This window comes from Phoca vitulina, unplaced genomic scaffold (assembly GCF_004348235.1).
Source record: "Phoca vitulina isolate PV1807 unplaced genomic scaffold, GSC_HSeal_1.0 scaffold3, whole genome shotgun sequence".
NCBI classification, from domain to species: domain Eukaryota; kingdom Metazoa; phylum Chordata; class Mammalia; order Carnivora; family Phocidae; genus Phoca; species Phoca vitulina.
Genome location: NW_022589706.1, coordinates 8,809,850 through 8,825,103, shown reverse-complemented (window position 1 = coordinate 8,825,103; position 15,254 = coordinate 8,809,850). Strand labels below are relative to the sequence as shown.

At 41.0% G+C, this 15,254-nt stretch overlaps 1 protein-coding gene across 3 annotated transcripts in view; it reads left to right on the top strand.

Annotated features, from left to right (window-relative positions):
- The window catches only part of FAM184B (family with sequence similarity 184 member B), a 163,541-nt gene that overhangs the window by 123,628 nt on the left and 24,659 nt on the right, over positions 1-15,254 (top strand). For all 3 annotated transcript variants that reach the window (XM_032400064.1, XM_032400065.1, XM_032400063.1), the window contains one exon: positions 4,721-4,824. In XM_032400064.1, the coding sequence (XP_032255955.1) occupies positions 4,721-4,824 (104 nt within the window). The remainder of the gene's footprint in view (positions 1-4,720; positions 4,825-15,254) is intronic.

The window sequence follows — 15,254 nt, the reverse complement described above, 5'->3', positions numbered from 1 at the left end:
GCCATTTTCAAATGTTCCCTATAAACCTATATTCTCAGTTTGGTCATTTAAGTATATAATTGACCCTTGGACAATGCTAGTATTAGGGGTACGAACTCCCTGCATAATTAAAAATCTACATGTAACTTTTGACTCCCCAAAAACTTAACTACTAATGACCTACTGTTGACCAAGAAGCTTTACCGATAACATAGTCAATTAACACATATTTTAAAGTAAGCTAGAGAAAAGAAGTTATTTAAAAAATCATAAGGAAAAGAAAATACATTTATAATACTGTACTGTATTTACTGAGAAAAAAATCCACAGATAAGTTGACCCTCGCAGTTCAGATCTATGTTGTGCAGGGGTCGACTGTATGTTTGAATTACAGCTTTGTGATACATTCAACGTATAATCTTAGAGAACTTGCATATCTTCTCCTGCCTCAGTTTTGTCCCCTTTAAAATGGTATGATACTGCCCATCTCATAGAGTTGAGGGCCTGGGAACACTTAGCACCATATAAATGTTAGCACTGATTAGTATTTATTTTTAGCTGTTAGGTTTAGCTTATTTATTTTTATTTTTATTTTTTAAATTTTATTTGATTTTATTGTGTTATGTTGGTCACCATACAATACATCATTAGTGATGTATCTTGTTGTTCAAATCTTCTACATCCTAGCTCATTTTGTTTACTTAATATATCAGTTCTGAGAGGTGGTTATTAAATTCTCCATTACAGTTGTAAATTTATCCATTTCTCCTTACAGTTCTGAACATTTTGCCTAGTTTTTGGGCTTTATTGTTAGATGCCTACAGGTTCATTATTAGTTTTAGTGAATGATTCCTTTTATCAGGATAAATAATGTGTTGAACTTAGCCAGATCATGTTTGTCATGATTACTGATACCCTTAGGGTTGTTTTGCCAACATATTTTGTGCTTTCTATTTACCAATACTTCTTTATAACCTCTGATTTCCCTTTAGAAACCTGGACCAATTAATTATAATAATTACATATGTATTTATATTGCAGTATTATGCTATTTTGATTCATTGCTGTTGTTCCGCATTCACCGTGCCATTTTCCCTGGATTATCCGGAACGTGTATTTATAACAGGTGTCTCACAAAGCTGTTTTGCTTAGACTGTGATGTCTGCTTCTGGGCTTTATAGGAATTGGGAGTTATCCAAGATACTTTGAATGCCCCAAATACCTGAAAGTGGGAGGCAAAGGTGGGCCTTTTAGCTTACGGTCCACACGGAGATTGCAAGCTGGTCAATGACATCATTTTTGAAAGTACACAGCAATGAACCAAACTCACTGGGCCCTGCAATGAATAGCATGTCAGCCGGCTGGACTTTAGTACCCAGTTACACACACTAAAGAGAAAGGATTCAGGCAAAGGAAAATGACCGTGCAGCATGATCTCAATTACTGGCTGGAGGATTTATAACATTTTAAAAACCATACCTGGGATTACTTTTACCTTCCAGAAAGGGAGAAAGAGAATACTCCTATGACTAATACAAAGCAGAAAAAAACTTTCATCTGTTTATTGATTGCTGAGTCTCTGGAACAGTGCCTGGCATATAGTAAATGCCAAAAAATATTTGTGAGCAAATTACGGTAGCAAAAAAATAATTGTTACGGGACCTTTAAGAGCAGAGAGTATAATTGCAACAGAAGAGTTGTGAAGGCTTCATGGAGGAAGTGGCAGTTGAGTAGGGCTTTGAAGGATTAGTAGGATCTAGAGATTAAAGAGTGCATGAGACAAGGTTTGGTCAGAGAAACAGACTACTAAAAATGATACAGAAAACGGGACTCATTTTAGAAAAACATGGCATCATTGTGGGAGTCAGGTAAACACTCTATATTCAACTGTTGCATCCCCGTCCAGTGTCAGGCCTACAGTGGGCCTACACCTGGGTGGGCAGTCAGAAGCAAAGAAGGACGGATGTGGAATGGGGAAGACCAAGGACGAATGTAGCCCATGAGGCTGAGCTTGAATGGTATTGGTTTCTGAAGCCGATGAGTCTCCAGCCCCAAGGATTTAGGTGACCTGTAGGAGAATCCAGCATCCTTCCTCATAGAGCTAAACATGCCCTGGGCCCAGGAAATGGAGAAGCCTATGGAGGGTCCAGCGGGAGATGGAGGAGCTGAGAGCCCTAGGCAGCCCAGACCAACCAGGTGAGCCAGCAGATCGGCGACGAAGCGCATGAGCTGCCACAGCACCTGATGTCCTGCAGCAAGCATCCAAGCAGGAGAAGAAAAAGGCACACCCATCTTCCAGATCTTACACAAAGTCACATGGTCCAGAATTATGCAGGGAAGGAAAGCCTGGAAAAGGTAGTTCTGGCTTAGCTAAGTTGACCCAGGGCACATTGCTCCAGAAGGGAAGAGGAGGGCTTTAATAGGAGGGGTGTGGGAGGCAGAGGGAACTCTTACTCTCTGATGGGCCATCACCTCTGGGCACCCTTCCACGGGCCCTCCCGGGCAAGATGGGCGATGACTTTCTGAATGTCATCTCCACCCTGTCTCTGGAAGCGAGGGCTCTAGCATCACATGGTATCTGTTACATTTAGAGACAACACAAATGACTCAAACAGAACTTGGAACTTAAGACTCATCAAGGCACAAAGGGCACCTGAGCAGAGCTGGGAAACACCCAACTCTGGGCCATGGGATGTAGTGGGAGTGTGAGGTGAGTGTGGGAGAAAAGGGCCTCCCTGCTCTCTGAGAGATTTGTTTGGGTTTGTTCATGTGTTGTTTACTGAGTGTCCTCCATGTGCCACACACGTTTCTAGGAACCAGGGAAACAGCAAGGAACAGAGTAGAATCCCTGCCCCCATGCAGCTTACCTTCCAGGGAGGGAAACAGTGAAAGAGTAGACACGTAATTGACATTAGGCCACAATCTGTATTTTGAGGAAGACATAGAGCAAGGTGGGAGAAAGAGAGAGGGCTGGTATTTTAGAGAAAGTGATCAGAGAACAATAATCCTGGGCAATATTAATTTGAGTATTCACTGTGTAGCTAATACTATTTCAAAGACTTTATATTTATTGGTTTATTTAATCCACGACAGCCTAATTTTCCCAAAGTTACATCCTTAAGAAGAAGAAGAACTGGGATTTAAACATAGGTGTCTGGTACCAGAGCCCAGGATTTAAGTCAGGGAAGGTCTCTCGGTTGTGGTGAGTGAAGTGAGGGAGCAAGGCATGCAAATATTACAATGAAGAGCATTGCAGGCAGTGAAACTGCCAGTGCAAAGGCCCTGGGGCAGGTGCATGCTTGTTGTTTGGGGAGGGTGAGACCAAGAGTTCAGATCTGGACATGTTGCAGTTTGAGAAGCTTATTAAGCACCCAAGTGATATCTGGAGGACAGTTGGATATTCAAGTCCAGACTTCAGGGTAAAGCTTGGAAATAGATTAAATTTGTTTGTCATCAGTATTCGTAGAACTATATGAGATGCTAGTGAGAGAGAGATGGGGAGTGAGAGAGAGAAGTCCAAGGACTAAAGTGTGGGGCAGAAGAGCAGGTGGCTTGAGCAGAAGAGACTAAGAAGGGGCAGCTGGTGAGGGAGGAGGAAACCCAGGAGAGAAGACTGCATGCAGGAGGGAATGACCAGATATTTCCAGTCCTGTAGGGAGGCTCAGTTAGCTGAAGCCCAAGGAGTGACCATTGGATTTGGCAACACGGAAGTCATCATTGGCCTTGACGTTGGTGACCTTTAATAGACAGTATAGTACCTGGAAGGGCAACCAAAACAATTTCATGCCAGGTTTCGAGGGAATGGGAGCCCCATGCCCCATCCTCCAGGCTCAGCTCTGCCCCTTCTGAACTCTGTGGGCCCCAGGGACATGTCCCAAGGTCTCTGGAGAACAAGTTGAAAACCACAGATGTAACCAACCCCTTTGTTTTACAGTTGATGAAGTTCTGGGCCAGAAAAGGGAAGAGACTGGCTCAAGGCCATGCAACTACTTAGTGGAAACTCCAGGCTGCAATTTATCATTATTTAATGAGATCTGCCAGTGAAGACATCTGTTCCTAGCCTGTCTTATTATAGTGTGTTCCATAGACAATGGTTACTGTAACACGTAGACAAATCAAAAGAAGAATGTCTTTTTCACCTTTTGTCTCTGTGGAAAGGGGAGAATGATAACATGAACAAATTCAATTCATAGAAAACTCCTAGGCCTCAGTGTTCACTCATGGTTTCCATATTCTCCTCCTACCACACCCCGTTTCTCAACACGTATGGTCATTCAGTAGGTTCCATGTTCTCTGATCCTATGTCCTGAGATGTCACGGGCTGCCATCTTAAAATGGGCATTGTAATAATAGCGGTTGTTCACACGGACCAGTAGCTGTTGCTAGCAGTGTTCTCTGATCCTCATAGCAACCCCAGGGTCAGACCGCCTGATTGCATGTCCCATTTCCACCACTCACTGATGGCGGGACCCTGGACAGGTTACCTGCCATCTCTGTGCTTGAGTTTCATCAGCTGTGTGAAGTGCTTGGTCAATGGAAGACAGGATACAGGGATACGGGCTCCTAAGCCAGGCACTGTACTAGACATTGAATCGTCCCAGGCCTCATCATGCCAGGCCTGTGGACTGTGCACCAATTGTGGATCGCTGGGGACTCTTTCTCCTCTGCTCTCTGGTTTGATAAGCCTGGGTTGAATCAGGGAAGTGTACTCGGTCTCATCTTGCAACTGTTTTTGCCTTAGGATCCATGCCTGAAGCTGAATGAACCTCAGAACCTGCCCAGAGGAGAAGAGTATCAGGATAAGTTAGCAGCCGAGGAAGGAACCAGCAGCGATGAAGAAGAAAGGTACAGGAGGACATGCAGGCTTGCAAGCGCTCCAGTGAATGAGGACTCAGATCTGGAAGGATTCATTCATTCATTCATTCATTCATTCATTCATTCATTCATTCATCAAGTGTTTATCACTGCCCCTTGCATCACACTTAGGAAGGGAACAGATGTGTTTTGTATGTTCTCAGTACAGCTATGGGCTTAACGCAATTTATCTTATTCCATTGTTACATCAACCTAGAAGAGGCATTTTATAGATTAAGAACTGAAACTCAAAGAGGTTAGTAAACCTGCCCAAAACTCAGGCCTGGACTGGCCCCAGATCTCTTCTAAGTTTTCTTTAACTAGGGGAAATGGGGGAGCTTTGTCACTGATGGGAGATACCCCATCTCTGTCATCTATATTAGTCAGCTTTTGCTGCTGTAATAAACATTCCCAAAATATCAGCGATTCTTAACTCCTAGGTCAGCTACCTGTATCTTGGCTCCCGCCTGAGGGTCAGGTGTTATTGCCCACCAAACTGTGGGTAAAGTTCGAGTCCTGTCCACATGCTTGCTCATGCTGGGACTGAGACTGAGATATTAGCCCCTATCTAGAGCATGTTGTTGTCATGGTAAAGAGAAGAATCTCAAAAGAGCTGATGAAAATATGCAGTGACCCTTAAAGCCTACACTCAGAACTGCATCAGCTCATTTCTAGTCATATTCTATTGGCCAAAGCAAGTCACTTGACCAAAATTACCACTGGACAGAGAAGAATATCCTGTCCACATGTCCTATAGTCAGCTCTGGCTGCTGTAACAAAATACCACAGATTGTGTGGCCTAAACAACAGAAATTTGTTTCTCCTAGTTCTGGAGGCTGGGAAGTCCAAGGACAAGGTGCTGGTCCACTCAATTTCCTGGTGAGAACTCTGCTCCTGGCTTTCAGATGGCCATCCTCTTTCTGTGTCCGCACATGGCAAGGGGGGTTGGGGGGTGGGAAAGAGAAAGGGTGGTAGGGGAGAGGTCTCTTTCATGTCTCTTGTTGTAAGGGCACTAATCTCACCACGAGGACTCCACCCTCATGGCCTAATCACCTCCCCAGAGCCCCATCTCCTAATATCATTACATTGAGCAATAGGTTTCAACATATGAATTGGGGGAGGGGGGCATAAACATTCAGATCATAGCCTTGGGGAAGCAGGGTATATACCCCTAAACCAGACCACAGCCTACAGCCCAGTGAACTCCCAGCTACTAATACTTCCACCGAATCCTCCAGATTTTGCCTCAGGATCTATGAGGCACATAAGAACAGCAGTGAAGGAGGACAGACTCTGGAGTCAGGTCTCCAGGTTAAATCCTTACTACTGGCAGCCACAAACCTTGTGCTGTTTATAACTCACATTTCCAGAGAGAAAGAGAGAGTCTTTTTCCTGAAATTATGACAGAAATTTCTCTAAGGTGCCCAGCTTGGGTCACATGTCAATCCCTGAGCCAATCACTCCGGCCACAAAGATGGAGTGCTCTGACTGGCCAGCATTTGTGACACATCCTCCCCTGGGCCCATCTGAGGATGAGGGCAGAGTGAGCTGCACCTGAACTCTGTGGACTAAAAAGAATCACATGGAAAAAGGAAAAGTTTTCCCAGGGAGAGGATGCTGGGCAGACCAACGGCAGGTGGAGATCACAACAGCCTTGTCCTTTTCTCCCGCGGTGGCTGTATCAGTAAGGGGTTGTCCTCAACTACAGAAGCAAAAAAGGAGGGGCTCTGGAGGTCACTCCCACAGGGGTTTTGGTGTGAATAGAAGAGCTAAGCAGTGACAGGGAAGGACTAGAAAGGTTGCCTGAGTTCTAAAGTCAGTAGTTGTAGAAGAGAACAAAGGCAGTGGCTCTTTGGGGGCAGGGTTGCATATTTAGTGGTTAGCCTCATGGGGAATGCTGGTCAGGACACTGGACTTTTTGGCATGGTGGCTCTAAAAAGGGATGTGGCTTTTCCATGGGCTCAAGGCCAACTTCAGAAGAGCAGGTTAAGATCAGCTTTAATGGGCAGGGATGGGGGACATTAGGAAAGTCAGCTGCTTAGTGATGGGTGGCAGGATGAAATTGGCTGCTTAGGAAGAGGTGAGGAAATTTGAGGCAGTAGAATGGGGTCAGAGAGGGAAATCCCATTAGTGGTGTTCCAGGGAGTAATGATAGTGATGAAAATAATAATAAATATTTATTGAATGCTGAAGTGTGATAAGCACATTAAAACGATTAGTCCATTTAATCTTCAATACGCAGATACTATTATTGAAGTGCCTCGCTTTAAAGTTGGAGAAAACAGAGGAACAGGGAGATCAAGTAACTTACCCAAGGTTACACTGCTAGTATATGGTAGGACTGGATGAGTGTCTTTGACGCCAGAATCACAGTTTTAGCTACATCTCAATTTAGGGCAGCTGAGCTGTGCAAAATGGAGAGCCACAGGTCTTCCACCTTTCCAGTGTCACTTGATCCTTTAATAGTCAGTAATAAGAACTGAAGCTTCCACTTCCAGCAATGCGCTTCCAGTCTGGCTCGAGTTCCTCTTTCTGTAAACAGCTATAAAGCCAGACAAAACATATGAATGCACTCTTGAGTAATGGGGCAATATGCAGAGGACTGTGTTCTTGAGAAGGGAAACATGAGTCGAATCCCACCATCACCCACACTTGCCCCCGCTTTTCTGCCTGGGGGAAGTTGCCCACTGCAGAAAAGGAGATAGAGTCAAGCTGAGCTGAGAAGGCAGACACCAGAGCTGAGGGCTGCTAAAGTGGCTGGAATATGTAAGGTAGAGTACTGGAAGAGATGGTCCTAGGACAGAAATCTGTAAGAGGATTTGCCATAGGTCCTTGGCCAAGGGCTTGAGAGAACATACAAGATGATGCTCCATGGGGCTTGATGTGTGTTGCTGCTGTGGTGCTGAGTAAATGAAAAATCCCAGAGGGCGTGCTGTGCTGGGAGATGGTGCATTCCCAGCTCACCCAGGATAGAGAAACCTTCCCAGACAATACAGGCCTTCAGTGGAGACCTCAAGGAGGTCATACTTCATGGGTAAGAAACACATCCTATAGGCTAAAGGCCATACCCTAGAACAGAAGACAATATTGAAATGCATCTGCTCTAACAAAAGACAAACTCAAACCCAAAAGGATCAGAAAAGGCCTTCCGTAGTTTAGCTGCTTGGCAGAACAAAAATCAACACTTTTAAAAGGAAGACATAATCTAGACTCTCTATTATCCACCTATATTATATTATATTATCCACAATATGCATCATACAATGAAAACATCATGAGAATGCAAAGAAGCAGAAAAATGTGACCTGTAATCAAGAAAGAATGTCAGCCAATAGAAACAAACCTCAAATGACCTTGATGTTGGAATTAGCAGACAAGGACTTTGGAACAATTATAAGAGCTATGTTCAAGGACATAAAGGAGAGACGGTTATAATCAGTGAACATATAGGGAATTCAGCAGAGAAACAAAAACCTTGAAACAAAGGGAAATTCTGAAATTGTAAAGTACAGTATTCAAAATGAAAGTCTCACTGGTGTGTGTAATAGCAAACTGGAGACCATGGAAGAAAAAATAATCACTTGAAGACAGATTAACAGAAACTGTCTTATCCAGAGAATGAAGGGGAAAAAAATTTAATGGAGAGATCCTCAGTGACACATGGGAAAAAATCAAATGGTCTAACATGCATATAGTTGGAGCCAAGGAGGAAGAAGAGAAAGAAAATGGAGCAGGAAAAAAATATTTGAAGAAATAATGGCTGAATATTCTCCCAACTTGATGAGGAACATCAACTTACACATTCAGGGAGCTCAGTGAACTCCCAACAATAAAATCCAAAGACAGCATCATAGACACATCCTAGAAATCCCTAGATACATCAAAGAAAAGCTGCTGAAAACAAAAGATACCCCCCAAAATCTTAAAAGCAGCCAGCTTTTTAAAAAGACAAATAACAAATACAAGGAATACTTGAATTCTCATGAGCACTAATGACAATTAACTTCTTCTTGGCCTTCCAGCCTCATTCTCTTTCTGCTTTCCAAAAAGCACCTGAACAATATCATTAAAGTCCTAAAAGACAAAACAAAACAAAACAAAACAAAACAAAAAAACCCAAAAACCAAAAAAAAAACCAAACCTGTCCACTCCAAATTCTAAATCCAGTGAAAATATCCTTCAAAAACAAGAGTGAAATAAAAACATTTTCAGCTACATAAAAGCTAAGAGAATTTTTTACCAACCAACCTGCACTATGGTAAGTGCTAATGGAATTTATTTAAACTAAAAGGAGGTTATACCAGATTTAAACTTGGATCTATAGGAGAAAATGAAGAGCGTCAGAAATGGTAAACATAGGTCAATATAGAAGACTATTGTTTTACCTTCTTTTAATTTCTTTAAACCACATCCAACTGCTTAAGAAGAAGAATAATTATAATGCGGGCGCCTGGGTGGCTCAGTTGGTTAAGCGACTGCCTTCGGCTCAGGTCATGATCCTGGAGTCCCGGGATCGAGTCCCGCATCGGGCTCCCTACTCGGCAGGGAGTCTGCTTCTCCCTCTGACCCTTCTCCCTCTCATGCTCTCTGTCTCTCATTCTCTCTCTCTCAAATAAATAAATAAAATCTTTAGAAAAAAAAAAAGAATAATTATAATGCTATTATTAACAACATTTTATTATGGGATTCATAATGCATGTTATTGACAATATATGATTATTAGCACAAAGGACAGGGTTAGGATTTCTTTCTTTCTTTTTTTTTTTTTTTGTTTGTCTGCTCTCAACACTATTACAATACCATTGATTATATTCCCTGTGCTGTACCTTTCAACCTCGTGACCTATTCATTCCATAACTGGAAGCCTGTACCTCCCACTCCCCTTCACCTGTTTTGCCCATCTCTCTACCCCCTTCCCCTCTGGCACCATCAGTGTGTTCTTTGTCTTTATGGGTCTGTTTCTGCTTTTTAAAAAATTTGTGTGTTTGTTCATTTGCTTTGTTTTTTAGATTCCACATGTAAATGAAATCATACAGTATTTGTCTTTCTCTGTCTGACTTATTTCACTTAGTGTAATGCCCTCAGGTCTTTCCATGTTGTCACAAATGGTAAGATCTCATTCTTTTTTATGGCTGAGTAATATTCCATTATATATATATATATTATATAATACACATGCTATATGTGTGTATATATATATATACACACATATACACTTTCATATCATATATGCATACACCACATTTTCTTTATCCATTCATCTATGGATGGACATTTGGGCTGTTAGGACAGGGATAGGATTAATGGAATTACATTGTTGTAAAGGGCTTACATCTTACATCAAGAGTTACCTTATTAATTCTAATAGATTGTGATAAGTTAAGGATACAAACTCTAATCCATAGAACAACATTAAATATTAATACAAAGAAGAACTAAAAAAATTCAATAAAGGAACTAAAATGGAATACTGAAAAATATTTGCCAGATAAGAAGGTAGAAAGGAGGAAGAGAAGGCAAACAGTAAGAAAAAGGTTTGGGCAAATAGAAAGCAAATGGCAAGACATAGACTTAAGCCCAACCATTGCAATAATTACAATGTTCATGAACCAAACATACCATCTAAAAGAGATTGTCAGAGAGGATAAAAAGGCAAGACATTGCTATATGCTGTCCACAAGAGAGACATTTAAATACAAAGACACTCTTATGAGCAAAATTGTATCCCCTCCCCCAAACTCGTACGTTGAGGAGCTCAGAATGTGGCATATTGAGAGATAGGGCCTTTAAAGAGGTAATTAAGTTAAAATGGGGTTTTTAGGGCAGCCTTAATCCAACAGGACTGATGTCCTTATAAGAAGAAGAGACTAGCACACAGACAACAGAGACAGAGGAATGACCACATCAGGACAAAACATGAAGGTGTCCATCTGTAAGCCTCAGAAGAAGAGAAGCCTCAGAATAAAAACAAATCTGACACCTTGATCTTGGACTTCTAGCCTCCGGAATTGTGAGAAAATACATTTCTGTTTTTTAAGCCACCCATCCTATGCTATTTTGTTATGGCGGCCCTCGTAAACTGATACAGGCACAGATAGGTCTGAAGATAAAAGGATGAACAATGCCATGCAAACAGTAAGCTAAAGGAAGCTAATGTGGCTATATTCATGTCAGAGTAGGCTTCAGAACAAGGAAAATTATCAGGGATGAAGGGATATGTCATAATGGCAAAGGGGTCAGTTCATCTGGAAGACAACAATCCTAAATGTGTTTGACCTCATGACAGAGCTTTAAAAATAATGAAGCAAATAGAGAATGAAAGGGAGAAATCCACAGTCACAGTTGGAGATTGTGACACTTTTCTCTGTGGATTTGGACAACTAGCCTAATAGCTGCAAGGATACAGAAGATTTGAGTTACCCTGTCAGCTAACTTAATCTAGTTGACATTTGTAGATAATGTGCTGAACAATGCAGAACAGATCTTCTTTCAAGGCATATAGAACATTCACCAATGTAGACAATATGAAGGGCCACAAAATAAATCTTGATACATTTCAAGGATTGGAATATTCTCTGAAATATACTCTGTCGACCACAAAAGAATTAAGTTAGAAATCCAGAATAAGGGGCTCCTGGGTGGCTGGCTCAGTTGGCTAAGTGTCTGCCTTTGGCTCAGGTCATGATCCCAGGGTCTTGTGATCGAGCCCCACATTGGGCTCCCTGCTCAGCAGACAGCCTGCTTCTCCCTCTCCCTCTGCCCCTCCTCCCCACTCATGCTATGTCTCTCTCTCAAGTAAATAAATAAAATTTTTTAAAAAGAAAGAAATCCAGAATAATAAGCTATTGAGAAAATCCTCAGATATTTGGAACTTATACAAAATACTCCTAAATAATCTGTGGGCCAAAAAATAAAATCACAGTAGAAATGAGAAACTATTTCAAATTCAATGATAATAGGACATGCCAGAATTTGGGGGAGATAGCTAATGAAGGCAATTCATAGCTTTAAATACTTCTATTTTAAAAAGAAAGCTCTAACATCAATTACCTAAGTTTTCATCTTAAGAAATTAGAAAAGGATAAGGAAATCAAATCTGAAGGAATTGGAAGGAAAGATAAGAGCAGAACTCCATGAAACAGAAAATAGGCTAATAGAAAAAATTAAGAAAACCAAAAATTAGTTCTAGAAAATTATATACTCACAGTAAGAATGATTAGGGAAAACAAGAAAGACGAAAGAAAAAGGGACATCCCTATAGATTCTGTAGATAGTAAAGGGATAATAAGGCAATTCTGTGAACAAACTTTATATCAATGACTTCACCAAAAAGCAAATTCCTTGAAAAACACAACTTACTAAAAGTGGCACTAGAAGAAGTGGAAACTGTAAGTAGCTCTATAACTATGACAAAATGAATGTTTAATTAAAACATTCTCTAAAGAAGAACTCCAGTCCCAGTTGATGTCATCAGTGAATTTTATCAACTATTTTATGTTATTGTCAAAGATTTATTTATTTATTAGAGAGAGAGAGCATGAGCAGGGGGAGGGGCAAAGTGGGAGAGAGAGAGAGAGAGAATCCCAAGCAGACTCCCTGCTGAGTGCAGAGCCTGATGTGGGCTCCATCCCAGCACCTTACGATCATAACCTGAGCTGAAACTGGGGGAGTTGGATGCTTAACTTACTGAGCCACCCAGGCGCCCCTTATCAACTATTTTAAAGAAGAAATAATAGTAATCTTACACAAGCTTTTTCAGAAAAAAGAGTGTAGAATACCCCTCAATTTGTTTTATGAGATCAGCATAACTGATACCAAAACCCAATGAAGACATTTAAAAGAAAAGAAAATAACAAACGAATATTCCTCAAGAATGCAAAATCCTGCACAAAATATTTGAAAATCAAATCAAAAGATATATAAAAAGGATAATACATCATGATCAAGTAGGATTTCCCCAGGAATGTGTGGTTGGTTTAACATGTGAATAGCATTCATGTGAATTCACCACATTAAAAAATAAAGGGAAAAAGTAAATAATCATCTCAGTAGATGCAGAAAAGCATTCCAAAAAAAGTTAACATCCTTTTATGATAAAAAAAAAAAAATCCTTGAATAGAAAGGAAGTTCTCAACCTGAAAAAGATAATCTATGATAAACTACAGCAAACATACTTACTGGTGAAATGTTGAACACTTTCTTCCTAAGATTGGGAACAAGGCAAACATTCTGCTCTCACTACTTAACACTGTCCTGGCCTGTCCTATAAAGCAAGAAAAAGAGCTACAAATGAGAAAAGAAGAGTAAAAATGTCTTTATTTACAGACAGAATGATCATGATTGAAATACTCAAAGTTGTTACGATGTTAATCTATTCTAAGTTGAACTATGGATTCAGTTCAATCCCAAACACAATCCTAACAGCCTTATTTGTAGAAAGAAATAAGCTGTTTTGAGTATTGATGTGGAAAAACAAAGGACCTAGAAAAAGAAAAAAAAGAACCTTGAAGAGCAAAGTTGGAGGACTCAGGCTACCTGATTTCAAGACATTATGAAGCTAGAATAATACAGATCATGTGGTATCAATGTGCAGATAGACAAATCGATCAATGAAAAATAATGGAGTGTTCAGAAATAGACCCACGCAAAGATATTAGATTCATTTTTGTTAGAAGTGCCAAGGCAATTCAATGGGGATAGGAAAAGTTTTTCAACAAATGGTGTTGGAACTGTATAAACATATGAAAAAAATAAATTTCGACTCTTACTTCATCCCATGTACAACAACTAACTTAAATATATACTGTAAAACTATAAAGCATAGCAGAGCCTCTTTGCAATTTGGGGGTAAACAGTGATTTTTTTAGGACATGAAAGCACTAATCATCCAAGAAAAAAGTTGATAAATCGGTCTTCATCAAAATTAAAATATCTGCTCATTAAAAAAAATACTACTAAGAAAATGAATAGGGCGCCTGGGTGGCTCAGTTGGCTAAGCAACTGCCTTCGGCTCAAGTCATGATCCTGGAGTTCCGGGATCGAGTCCCGCATCGGGCTCCCTGCTCGGCAGGGAGTCTGCTTCTCCCTCTGACCCTCCCCCCTCTCATGCTCTCTCTCTATCTCATTCTCTCTCAAATGAATAAATAAAATCTTTAAAAAAAAAAAAAAGAAAAAGAAAATGAATAGACAAGTCACAGTCTGGGAGAAGTTATCCAGTCTCTATCCACAGTATATAAAGAATTGCTATAAACCAATAATAGAAAAGACAAATATAGTTTTAAATGGACAAAATGCTTGAACACACTTGCAAAAAAATAATGAATGGCACATAAGGACATGAATACGCACTTCACATCAGAGTCAACAGGGAAATGCAACTTAAAATTACAGAGATACCATTTTGCACCCCCCAGAAAGACTAAAATTAAGAGTACTAAAAACACAAAATGTTGGCGATGATGTGGAGCAACTGAAACTCTCATACATTGCTGGTGGGAGCGCAACATGGTGCAACCGCCTCAGAAAACCATTTGATGGTTTTGTAAAAAGTTAAGCATACGCTGGGGCACTGGGCGGCACAGTTATGCGTCTGACTCTTGGTTTTGGCTCAGGATGTATCTCACCATCGTGAGATTGAGCCCTGCGCTGGGCTCCGTGCTCAGCGTGCAGTCAGCTTGAGTTTCCCTCTCCTTCTCCCTCTGCCCCTCCCCCCACCGCACGTGCTCTTAATCTCTCTCTCTCTCAAATAAATAAATAAATCTTAAAAAAAAAAATAGTTAAGCATAGGAAGTAAACGCCACGGACATTCCGGCAATCTCTGCAGAGATGCCCACTGCGTGGCATCCTTTTACATCTCTACACAGAGCAAATACTTAAAATCCCCATCTCAACCAGTTATTTTTGAATTTCTCAGCTGGTTCGAAAGTTCAGCATTAAGTAAGAGAAGGTCTCCTCCAAAGGCCTCCATGAGCATCTGTCCTGAATACAGAAACTACTGCAGCTTTAAACCCGCATCTTCTCGTTCGTGCTATATCCGTAAAGGCCTGTGTGCGATCTTGTTGTGTATTCCTGGGACAGCTGGTCAAAGAAAGGCATGAGCCTGCTTTGAAAAGTGTCAAGTACTGTATTCAAGTAAAACATTATTATTTCATTATTTTTTTTTCATCTGCTGGAAGAGTTATGAAATTAGACCAGAGAGGCCTCTTTTTCAGGGCCCCCAAGGGCCCCATAAGTAACTCCAAGCTCTCAGTCACTCTAACAGCCAATCGTTTATTAAGCATCCACCAAAACCATTGGGCTCCAGCTGAATCCTGATTGTATCCCAGGTGCAGTAACACTTAGAGCTGTATGTCAGGTTACTTTCTTAAATCCAAGGAAGACACTTCTCACCCCACTCCCTGCCATGGGAGCTCCCCTCTCAT